General features: G+C 41.4%; 1 protein-coding gene across 1 annotated transcript in view; it reads right to left on the reverse strand.

Annotated features, from left to right (window-relative positions):
- Nucleotides 1-12912, reverse strand: part of XPR1 (xenotropic and polytropic retrovirus receptor 1) — a 133332-nt gene that overhangs the window by 39565 nt on the left and 80855 nt on the right. The window contains exons 8-11 of the mRNA XM_089515910.1: nt 10232-10419; nt 6244-6423; nt 2404-2569; nt 1558-1752 (exon numbers count right to left, since the gene is read on the reverse strand). Coding sequence (XP_089372036.1) covers nt 1558-1752; nt 2404-2569; nt 6244-6423; nt 10232-10419 — 729 coding nt within the window. The remainder of the gene's footprint in view (nt 1-1557; nt 1753-2403; nt 2570-6243; nt 6424-10231; nt 10420-12912) is intronic.

The following is a 12912-nucleotide window of genomic DNA, read 5'->3' on the forward strand; positions in this document are numbered from 1 at the left end:
GAAGTGAGCCAGTTGCAGGGATGAAGTTGAGACTGATTCCCCTGCTACAGCCACTACAGTAGCCTGTGAGTTGGAGGCAGTTCCACTGAGACTGAGTTGGGTATCAAAACAGATGATGGCTCCAGTATGGAGGCTGAGGGCTTTGGTTTCCTTGGTTTTTTGACAGTAAAGAAGGCAGTAAAAAGTGGCTGGTTGGTTGCAGCCTTCTCTATGACCTGCAGCAATTTCTCCCAAAAGTGGGGTTTGAGCCTGGACATCTTGTTCTTGAGAATCTGGAAGCTGTGGCAAATTCTCCACTCCTCCCACCAGCAGACCAAGCACAAAGAATGACTGTCTGAGGCTCAGACTTTGCAACTGCAAGAAGTATAATGTTTAAAGTGACAAGTAGAGGCCATAGGCTATGGGAGACAGGGCAAGGGGACGATTTAGGGAGAAACTGGGTGGGGGGGGCAGTTGGAAGAGAGGGTGACAAAAGGAAAATGCTGGGAGGCAATATAAAAAAGGAAGAAACAGAGAAGAAGCAAAGGAGAGTCTACTCAATGAGAGAACACTAAAGGCAGCCAGTCTGCTGTCAGACAAAGAGAAACTGGGGTGAAGTAGTATAGCTATTCTGCAACTCTCTGAAGGGAGTCTCTGTAGAGGCACAAGAACTCAATTGTGTTGGAAACAGAAAACATGAAGAACTGCATTCATTTATGCTCACCACTCCTATTTTCATTTTCTTTCTTCCTCTATCTTGTTGTTGTTTGTTATTGTGTTCCTTCAAGTTGTTTTCAACTTATGGCAACCCTAATCAGGGGTTTCTTGGCAAGATTTGTTCAGAGGAGGCTTGCCACTGTCTTTCCTTGAGGCTGAAAGCGTGTGATTTGCACAAGGTCATCCAATGGGTTTCATGCCTGAGCTTGGAATCAAACCCTGGTCTCCAGAGTTGCAGGCCAACGCTCAAACCGCTATGCCATGCTGCCTCCAATTTTCATTAATTTTGATTACAAACTTTTTGAGAACAGAAAGATGTTTTTTATTATTAAATTGCAAAATATTGTACATACTGAAGCTTGTTGTTAACTGTCATCAAGTCAGCTTTAACTTATGGCAACCCTATGGAAGAGAGGCCTCCAAGACACCTGTTATAAACAGCCCTGCTCAGGTCTTGCAGACTCAGAGCTGTGGCTTCCGTAACTGAGTTTATCTACCTATAACATACTGATAGTACTTTATAAATAATAAATAATTTAGGAGGAGGAGGACTTAGCATTCTGAATAAATAGAAAATAAAACACTGTTGTTTTAGTGTAAAAGCATCACAGACTGTCAATTTCACTGAGGTACCATCACAGGTGTTAACATTTCATAGCAAAATAATGAAATGAAAAGAAAAAAGGTGAGCTATTAACTGAGAAGCTATTAACTAAGATATAAACAGTATTCTCTTCAGTTATATTCCCCAACTCCAGCTCAAAAAGAATGACATACCATCAATAGTTCTAAGAACTCTCTTGTAAGCTGGCTCTTAAGTTATAAAACTGGGATCAAAATTAATCGCTCTAAAAACAATACCTTTGTGGGTGCTGTAGAGGGCTGCAAATGTCACCATGAAGAACGTGGTAGAGTATTTGCCAGCATTAACCAGGTGAGGAAAGGCCCGTTTGGTGTCACGATATCGGCGCAGGCACTGGACAAATCTTAACCAAGCAGGAATGCACTGAACAACTGCTCGCACACCATAGGCGTAGGTGTTGCAGACCTGATTTTCTAAAAGAAAATAAAACAAAATGTCAATGGATAACCCAATGTCTAATATTCTTTTCAATTCCCGAAGTATGAGTACAGTTATTATTACAGCTGGCCCTTGCTATCTGTGAGGGATCTGTTCCAGACCACTCCATGAATGGCAAGCCCATGGTGAGGCAATGGAGGAAGAGGAGGAAGAAGAAGCAGGAAGAAGAGGAGGAGGAAGAAAATGGGAGGAGGAACAAGTGGGAGGAGGAGGAGGAAGAAGAGGAAAAGATGGGAGGAAGAAGAGGTGAGAGGGAGAAGAGGCGGGAGGAGGAGAAGGAAGAGATGAGAGGAGGAGGAGAAAGAGGAGGAAAAAGTAGGAGGAAAAGGAGGAGGGAAAAGTGGGAGAAGGAGGAGGAGGAGAAGAAGGCCACTCACCCATCTGCCACTGGTGAGAGCTGGGAGAGAGGGAGGGAGGAAAGGAGAAAGGGAGGATAAATCCCATTGTCTCCAATGGTAGTGCGGTCACATGAATGCACTGCCATTGGGGACAATAGAGACTTGAGCATTTTGGAATCCATAGGGGAGGGGTCCAGAACGGATTCTCCACAGATACCAAGGGCCAACTGTATAACACACAGGTGATCACACATGGCAGTTACTAAATCTATCTTATCAATGACATACCTGGATTTTCCAGTAATGCATTTTTTGCTGTCCACTGGAGCTCAAAGCTATAGAAACAAATCATGTATTCGAGATCCATAAGTATCACAGCCAGACTGTTAAGCTGGTCAGCGAGCCAGAAATCTGCAAAGCCCACCTTGTGGAAAGGGGCGGTGAACACCCGGAACTGCAAAAGAAAACAAAAAAGGGGTGAGGAATAAAAATTGGTACAAGGATAGCATTGTAGAACACAAATATAGCCCGCCATCTCCAACCATGGGCTTATCATCCATAGATTTAAGCATCCATAGATGGCAAGCCCAACTGCCCCTAATAGCCGCACGTGTATGTGCCATCACTGAAAACCGCAGGACTTGAGGTCCTGTAGTTTTTTTCCTCTGTGCGAGGTGGGGTGGAATTCTAGAGCAGAACCCCTGCAGATACTAAGGGCTGACTGGACAAAAAAGGTGGCATAGGACAGAATACAATAGTGTACTTTTATATTTGACAGAACACAATTCTATATACAACCCCAGGGGAGTTGGGATTTTCTTCCCCACCACATCTGTTATACTAAAAACATGCTTCAAAGGATTTCTCACACTCCTCTGGAGTAGATGTTTAGGATGCTCAGGTTTAAACAATAGGGGAGGATCATGATTTCTGGCAGAAGTCATGGGATTCAGTAAAAATACACCAATGGATCTTCTTTCTAATGGAAAACCTGCATTATAGAACTATTTTGATCATTCAAAATAGTACATAATTGAATAGATTAGTTTTTGCAGTTGTAAAATACAGTATATGGCTAATAAAACATTTTTCATATCCTATCTATATTAAGGTGCATGAAATTTGCTTGACACCATCGGCCACAACTGGAAATGTTTTTCTCTCACATGTTTCTGCTACCATGATGGCTGGAGGGAATTTGAACTAGTAGTAAAAACAGATACTACTTTATCTCTACTCATTTCCCCTTCAAGGTCTGAAATCAGCTATGTACCTCTTAAGCTAGACCATTTCATGCTCCATTTACTTTGGATTACAGTTCTTCCTGCCTGGTTAGTTACAATAACCAACATACCAATGCTATTAGGAAAAGAATATCTAGTCTTAATGCTCATTTTGGCACAATACAGAAAAACATGGGATATGCAAAAGATTCCTTCATAGTCCGAGAGCGCAGATTCCTTCTGAATCCTTCCATATTTCAGTTATGTAAATTACATACAAGGTTCATGACTAACAGCCAACAGTTGTGCTGTGGATTAATGATTTAAAAGCACAAGGTTTTGTTTTACATATAAACTATGAAGAACGAGGGCATTAATTCAGCCTGGTATATTTTCCTTTAGGAAGCCACAAGCCCTAAGCAGACAGTTGACAAGTTTACAGATAAAATGAATAATGCATACTTTTCAAATATTCCCATATATAGCTACATATAGATATAGAATATATTTATTAAAGACCAGGGTTAAATTTGGGCAATCACCTTAACTTTATAAACTAAAAACAATCATCTACGCTTTCACGAACCATGTTGTGTGTTGCTCCTTTTCCTTTCCCTTCTTTCCATCACACTTAAGCTGCACCTTCAAGATCCTGGTATGCACTATGCCATAGTTTCCATCATAGGAACCCTGGCTCACTGGCACTTAACCAACCAGGATGGTGACATCAAATGACAGCTACCCAGTCTACACGTAACAAAGAATTGAGGCTTAATGCAAACTGGGATATCAACTATATAGGCAGCAGGTAACAGGAGGATTAAAGGAGGAGCATGCAGCTAGAATACTTATCTGTAGTGTCAAAAACAATGGTTGATGAAACTGTAGATTGAGGTGGGGAAGGTCGAACTTTTGTGCGGGGGGGGGGCGGGATGGGGGGGAGAGCGACATGGTACTTCCTACCACAATATTTTTTTTAAATGACAAAACTCCTTGTGACTTTTTGACACTAATAACAATTTTGCCAAGTTCTAGAGGGCTCATGACTTTCTCTAGATTGGAGCAACCAAAATGACAGGATTAAAGACTAAGAAAAGCCATTACATACTATCTTTAACAAGCAAGCAGAAATTAGCACTAGCGTTGAGGGCTATGGGGGAAACATTTTTTAAAAAATCAATTTAGCTGAATAATTACAGCTAAAGAAGCTGTGCTCTAACAGAGATGTTGCCTTTCTTTAATATGAAAACCTTCATTAAACAAGAAAACCGGAATAAAGTTTCTTAGTTCTCCTTCAAATATCAGCAGCCACTTCCTGACTAGCCACATTCATGTGTCTTATGACCCTAGAACCAGCAGTCTAGAAGGGCAAGCCATCTACCTCTACTACTGATTGTCACAGAACCACAAAATTGTAGAATTGGACGAGACCACAAGGATCATCCAGTCCAACCCCCTGCAGGAACTCACAATCAAAGAACCCCCAACAGATGGCCATCTAACCTCCGTTTAAAAACCTCCAAAGAAGGAGACTCCAGTTAACCAATGCTGATGTAATTTTTCATGCATTGAAAAATAAATTAAAAAACAATATTTGACGAAATAAAAGAACCAGGGATTCAAAAATTAAGTTTAAAACGTTTTTAAAAATTGACTAGAAAGGCATGAGAGGCACCTACTTTATTAATACTCAAGAAAAAATTAAAAGCAAAAATGTTTTTAGAAGTTCTATATATTCTAAGTGAGGCTTCCCTTTGTTTGTTTTTTAAAAGAAAAAAAACAAGATACTGTTGAAAAATAGAAAAACAGAAAAATCATGTTTAGAACTGAAGCCTTTGACTCGACCAAACTGAAAACAGGCACCAGACCTACTATGGATATTCACCCCTGGAAATTATCAGACAGGGACAGGATCGCTTTCCCATCCTTAACCTGTCCTTATCATGATCACGCAAAAGCATTTCATACACATCGTGCTTATCTTGTCATTATCCTGTCATTGAAGTGGAACTGTATTAACACAAACTCCTGTTAATACAAAATGACAGGACAATTCCATTTCAATCACAGAACAATGACAGGATAAGTGACATGCTATATGAAAAAATTTTCACGATCGCGCCATAAGGACAAGAAAAGAACAGCACAAGGACTTCCTTTTCCTTGTCTGATAATCATCCCTGCTCTGGCCTGCCCCAAACAGCCTAGGTCAGTGATGGAGAACCTTTTACAGACCAAGTGCCCAAACTGCAACCCAGACCTCACTTATTGATTGCAAAGTGCCACGTCCCTCTGGCTTTCTAGTAAGAAACTCTGGCAAACTCTGTGCTAAGGCAATAACATCTGTGCCCACAGAGAGGGCTCTGAGTGCCACCTCTGGCACGCGTGCCATAGGTTCGCCATCACTGGCCTAGGTGTTTGTTTAAATAGTCAAAGCAAGATTAAGCTAATATTTTAAACCCAACCACTTATTATTAACACTGAAATCAATTGAATATTCCTAAGCAGATTCTGAATAAAGCTCCACTAGAAGTCTCAAGATGCCTGTGGTATTTATTGGTTCTGATATTTCCCACAAGACCACATGTTTGAAGAGTTAAGAGTAACATTCTTCTTTCTCTTGCAAAAATGAGAAAACAGCATCTCCCTGGTGCAGAGAATAAAGAGTGGGATATAAAGGAACCGTGTAAGCATTATTAATACTCTGAAATCTGACAACTGCTACAAACGGCCAAGACTATAGAACACATACAATGTGCATTTTGTGCACATTGCTTGTTGATAAGCAGGACAGTCAATTCACCAAGCTATACATGAAGAGTATTTTGCTACTGTAGCTTCTGTTGGGGCATGAGCAGAAAAGGGCAAATAGTAGTTTATAGGTTTGAATCAGACCTCAACGTACCAAGAGTTTGAGCAGCCAAAAACGAGATTTGTAGTAGAACGTTTTTGTAGGGTTTATGAGAAACAGCAACATAAATCCATATAAGATAAGTGGGTTTGTCTGTATAGGAAAATCAGTATCTTGACCATATATACATGCCAGCAGGCTCAGGCACCACAATGTCCCAAGAAATCCAGCAACCTAGAAGGAAGAAGAAAAGAGAAAACAATTCATTTGTAAATGCAATCCTTAAATGCAGTAAATCTGAACTGTTTTGTTTGACATATAAAAATTAAATTTCCAGAAATTTATAAACCTCAGAGAAACAGGTATAGAAAACATGGGTTTTTAAAAAGATATTTATACAAGTTGTTTTATCAAGACTATGGGCCTGAACAGACAGGCCAAAATAAAGCTGCTTCAGGTCACTTTGGAGGTATGCTGTTAAAATGACAAACGCATCTTAAGAGGCCAGAAGCTGTGCCAAAGCTGTGCTCCAGTCCTTAGGATTGGATCATGGTTTTGGTGTGGCTTCTGGCCTCTTAGCATGCATGCCTCATTTAAACAGCATACCTCCAAAGTGACTCGAAGCAGCTTTATTCTGGCCTGTCTGTTCGGGGCCTAAATTAACTTACTTTGTTTAAGAACATGAAGTACATTTGAGGGGGAAAGAAAAATCACTGACGTTGAAATTATCTGGACTTTGAGTGGCTGGAACAAAAATAACACTAGATCTCAAAAACACTAAGCATTTCTCAAATGGCAGCTCTTCTTGCCCCATGAGAAACTTTATGAAATTAACCAAGGCTTTAAAAGCAATTTATAATAATAACTTTATTACGGCCATTAAAAGCAGTTTGTGATATGTCACTGGGGTCTGATGCTCAGAGTAAAAATAAAAATCCTACTGAGTATTCCCAAATATTTTACCATGCCAAAGTAACTCAGGAGCAGCAGCTACAAGTGCTGCTATTAGTTCAGAGTAGTTCAAAATTCATGGTACTGCCTGGAGAAAGCAGGCCTGATCAGAGTCACTTTTGCTTTAACAACATCCAGCTAGATTGCTATAATGCATTCCTTATGCCTTTAAAAAGTACTTGGAAACTCCAACTTCTCTAGAACAGACTGTGATTTTAGCGCCCCAGAAACCAGCCACAAAGAAGTCCTATACTTCCAAATGGAAGAAATTTGCTGATTTTCTCTCCGCGAGAGACCTTTTTCCATCCCGTGTGTCGACGCCGACGGTACTGAAGTTTCTGATGACACTGCTAGATTTGGGGCTATGCCTCAACTCCATTAAATGCCATCTCTGCCAACAGGCCTCGCCTGAAAGACCAAGAGCCCTCCTTACGACCACCATCTTGAGGGGGAGAGAGGCCTGTGTGAGAGAGCAGATGAGCTGGACTTTCCCCCTTCCCTACTGTCATTCCCTTCTCCTTTTGACTATCCATTAAGAACCCAAGCCCTTCCTCCATTCCATCTGCCTTGGTCCAGGCCTTGGAGGTAGAGAAGAACTGCTGGACCTAATTCTCTTCCCCACCACCTCTCCCTTCTCCTTTTGCGTCGTGTCTTTTTAGATTGTAAGCCTGTGGGCAGGGTACCATTTAACTAAAACAGCGGTTCTCCTCCTTTGTTGGGCCGCGACCCCCATTGGGGATGAATGTCCCGCCCGTGGCCCCCCTGATAGGTTGGGAGACCAGGAAGGGGAGGGATTTTCGGCTGCATACAAGCCCCAGCAGGCTTTGCGGCCAGAAGTCCCACCCCTTCCCAGCCTCCCAACCAATTAGGGAGACCACCAGAGGAGAAGGGGCGGGACTTCCGGCCACAAAGGCCTCCGGGGCTTGTAGTCCCGTCCCCGTGGTTGCTTGGCAGCAGCGGGGAAAACAGGAGGAGGCAGCTCCTACCGTCCCTTCTTCCCCACGGCTGTCAGGCAGCCGCGGGAAGGGAGGGAAGGAGGAGGAGGGACCCCCGCCTCCATTCCCTGCCTCCCCGTGGATGCCTGCACCCGCGGGAAGGCAGGGAGAGGAGGAGGGACCCCACCTCCATTTCCTTCCTCCTTGCGTGTGCCTGTCCCAGCGTGGGCTCTCGCAGGGATAAGGGAAAGGAGGGAGCCCCGCCCCCTTCCCCCGCGCGATGCTTGCTCCAGCGCCGGCACCAGCGGGGAGAAGGGGAGGGGGAGGCATGGGAGGGAATTCCCAACCTGGCAACCCCCCAAAGGGGTTGCGACCCCCAGGTTGGGAACCCCTGAACTAAAAGATTGTATGTACAGCGCTGTGTAAATTTACAGCGCTTTATAAATAAAGGTTAATAATAATAATAATAACAACTATAATAACAATAACAGTCTGCCTACAACTAGGTGGAATCTTCACAGGAACAACTCCTGTGAAGAGAAGAGGAAGTACAGCTTTGGACATTTCTCTCACTTTCATTGACTAGCATACCTGCGGTCTTGGGGGAAACCATTTCAATCTCCAGTTGCCTCTGGATGTGGTTGGACTACAACTCCCTACCAGTTTCAGCCAGAATATCAAATTGTAAGAAATGCTATGTGTTATAGTACAATAACATCTGGAGGGCCATAAAATTATCATCTATTTTAGAGTTATCCCAGCAGCATAAACATGCAAGCTATGCAAGCACAAAATGCTCAGGCTTAGAGCTGAGAGATGCTTCTCAAAACCGGTTGACAGCACAATTAGGGCTGTCAGATGAAATACAAGACAGGGTTCATGTGCACTTAACAGGTGTGCAAGAGACAGGATTTCACATAAGCAACATCACTGAAATTTCCTTTTCCACACAACTATTAAAGGTCCTGTATTTCACACCTAGAAACAGTAAGCATGATGGCTTGGGGGGCGCGGGTGTGTGGAGGAGAGGTGTCTTGTTCCCCACTTCCTCTCAGCTGAAATTCCCTGTTCTGAGAGCTCTGGACACTTCTACAAGACTATGAACAGGAACCCTCCTCTTAGCAGCAAGAATAGACTATAACATTTTGTTACAGATCCCTGTTTTGTATGGACTAGAACAAATGTAGTGGAGCAACTGTACAGATGAATCCACCTGCCTTTGAAATAGCAAATGAATCCATAAAATAAAAAGATTTCCACACTCCAACTGTCACTTCCTCTGTAATGTCCTTATGCCCTTGTTGTAAAATAAAGTTTGCATACACTACCTTGGGAAAAATCATGCTTGCAAATTAAAATGCATAATCCCTTGGTACAGACAAGAGACAATGGACTCCCTGCAACCCCCTGCTGGATAATGTGTTTTCAATATGGATAGTAAAAGCATTACAATTAGTACTGTAACTGAATAAATGACATTTTGTCTGCTTCCGTGATCAAATATTAGTTTCACACTGCCTTGCACATATTCCTGATGAAGTATATTGAGGGGGAGGGGAGATGTCTTGCACACTTCAACACTACAAAAGGCAATCTTTGTTGGAGAAAATGTAACTAAGGTCCAAAACATACTGCAGAAATAATCCAGTTTGAGACCGCTTTAATTGTCCTGGCTTAGTGCAAGGGAATGCTAGGAGTTGTAGTTTGTTGTGGCACCAGAGCTCTCTGATACAAGAAGGCTAAATGCTTCACAAAACTACAGTTCCCAGAATTCCCTAGGACTGAGCCAGGACAGTTAAAGTGGTCTCAAACTGGATTATTTCTGCAGTGTGTTTTGGACCTATATCAATTTGATCCAATCATACAAATATTGGTAGCACTAGGCTAGATTTCCAACTCAGCTATGAAACCCAGTGGGGAGAACTTGGGCAAGTCACATGCTCTCAGCCTCAGGGGAAGGTAATGACAAACCTCTTCTGAACAAATCTAGTCAAGAAAACTCCATTATAGGTTCACATTCAAGTCAGAAATGATTTCAAGACCCACAACAACAACTACAACAACAACAACCCATAGATCATCATCTATGGAAAAGGGACAATGCTTTTGACCACTAGTCAGGAAGCTCTGACATTTTACTGAATTGTACTACATACCTCAAAGAGATGCTGATGGGACAAATTACTGCGGGGATTGAGTTCAAAGATGAGGACATGATTCACGCCAGCTTGTCTCCAGCCATATGTATTAATGCCAAGTAGAAAAAGGAATTCTATAAGGAGAAAGCCACCTCGATAGATTCTTATGAGTGGCCAGACTGTTGATCCTTTCATTTTAAACACACCTATCCAAAAAAAGAATAAAATCAAACATGTGCAAAATGGCATACATAATGAAGACTGTCAATTTCCAGCTCTTTTATAAGAGGCCATAGTTCTACTACACATGTAAAAAATATCAATTAAAATCCGAAATATGATGCCACTGAACTAAGTCATTAAACAAAAGCCACTTGCTAAGCAAGCTGAAATGCTGAACCCATAAACCCCAGATTCTACAAGAAGTTATCTTTGATGTACTGGGGAGTTTATCAAACGGGAGGAATTTCTCTTAAATTCGAATGAAAAGAAAGTGGGACCAAAACACATTCACTTAAAGTAGCTAGTTTCACGCAATTACATGAATACGCATTGCATTCGAACTGGCTCCCCATTGCCCAAAAATAGCATGCCATTGCCCGAATTTGCGTGTGGCAGTCTATCACGCAATAATGTGAAACCATATGATTGCGTTCGGACTGGCTTCCCATTGCCCGAATTTGTGTGTAGTGGGTTATCACGCAATAACGTTAAACCCCATGATTGCATTCAGATTGCCATCGGATTATACTTCCAATTCCCCTTGTCTGATAAACTCCTTACGGGCATAAACATCAGTTCAAATGTTTGAGGAGCTTGTGTGCTTCTTTTATTTGTAGAATCTGGAATGCTGTGTTCATTTTTGTCATACAAGAAAGGAATGAGGCTTCACATTAAAAAGCTGTTAATTTTGTAGAAGGCTGAAGGGGCATAGAGAAAAAATGTTTTATAACCCAAAAATGAGATGTATTCAAATCAATACATTCTGTTCAGAACCTACATTTTGTTATGTCCTTAGATATTTTAAAAACCACCTTCCTTCAAGAAAAGATCATTAAAAAGAACCAGGTTGAACCAAGGATCAACCTGGGTCAGCATTCTGTTTGGCCAACAAGATGCCTATTGGATGCTGACAAGCAGGACATTTCTTGTTAAATTTATACAAGATTCCATCAGTATAAATAGACCTACACAAACCTATATTGAACTCTGCACAAGGTATTCATTCAAGAGATAATGATTTGCTGAAGACCAAGATTAAAACAAGTGGTTCTCAGTCATAATCACAACAGGCATTTTGCTAGAAACAGCTTCCTCTCTTTCAGATATTCCAGTATGAGCATAATATAATGCACACAGATAAACTATCTTTTTAATGTAGTTTCCAAATGGCCCTACAGTCATTCATTTAATTATTTTGTTTTAATTTATTTTAGCTTCTTACTACCCATCTCTTTTTTCCCCCCACTTCCTTGTTACTGCCTTTCTCCTACCTAAGCCTCAGGTTATTTTTCTTATTTCAGAACGTCTATCCTTTTGTTCCTATTGTCCCCACTTTTCAAAAACTTACTGTCTCCCAATAGTTTGAAAAATCTCTTCTCCCCATTAAACTCTGATCCCTGTTGCCATTTTCATTTCCCCCATGATCTCTTAGTCTCGTATGTATGTACATACTACAGTATGACTCCCGTATCTGTAAGGGGTTGTTATTTTTGTTGTTGTTGTTGTTATTATTATTATTATTATTATTAATATAGCGCTGTAGATTTGCACAGCGCTGTACATACAAACAATAAATAGATAAGAGTAAACCTGCCTATGGCGTTACGTTCCAAGACCCCACCCCACCACCATGGATACCCGAAACCACGGATAATAGGGAACTCATTACAGTGGGCCCTTGTTATCTACTGGGGTTTGGTTCCAGGACACCCCCCCTCCAAGGATACCAAAATCCATGGCTACTTAAGTCCCATTAAACACACTAGCATAGTGAAATGGTGTCCCTTAAATAAAACAGCAAAATCAAGGTTTGTTGTTTGGAATGTATATCTTTTTTGAATATTTTTCTAGCCATGAATGCTTGAATCTGTGGATAAAAACATCCGTGGATGTGGAGGGCTGACTGTATTTTCATTATGACAAATGATTTATGGCCCAAACATACCATAGAATCACACTGGAGGACCTAGAAATGCTTAGAGAGAACTTATTTTTTTCAACATGGATAACTGAAACGACAGATACCGAATCCATGGATATAGGGGTCATCCTGCAGATACATAGTGGGGCTTGGTCTCACTGAATTCAGTGGCATGCACTTCTGGTAAACAGACACAGAATGGCACTGAAAGTAGACAACAGAACAAAAGGCTTCCAAATCTGAAGAAGTTTTAATTCTTTCTCTCAAAGATTTAATAATCGTTTAAGAGGAGGGTGGCCAATTCTGGCAGTTCCGGTGGCCAATTTTCTGCCTGGGAACCTCCAGGTGGCCACTAAAATTGCCAAATAAATAAATAAATAAATAAATAAATAAATAAATCCCTCCCAGAAATCCATCTTTGATGTTACAAAAATTATATTTTTAAAGCAAAATGTTGGGGGAGTCCTCTGTGACCCGCTTAAAAGATCACTTGCTGCTTCTAGAAGTGCAAATTTGCTCTTTTTGTTCTGGGGAGTGTGAAAGAGCCAAGAGATGC

Source organism: Sceloporus occidentalis, unplaced genomic scaffold (genome assembly GCF_023333645.1).
Source record: "Sceloporus occidentalis isolate IW3139 unplaced genomic scaffold, rSceOcc1.0.p SCAF_3, whole genome shotgun sequence".
Taxonomy (NCBI): Eukaryota; Metazoa; Chordata; class Lepidosauria; order Squamata; family Phrynosomatidae; genus Sceloporus; species Sceloporus occidentalis.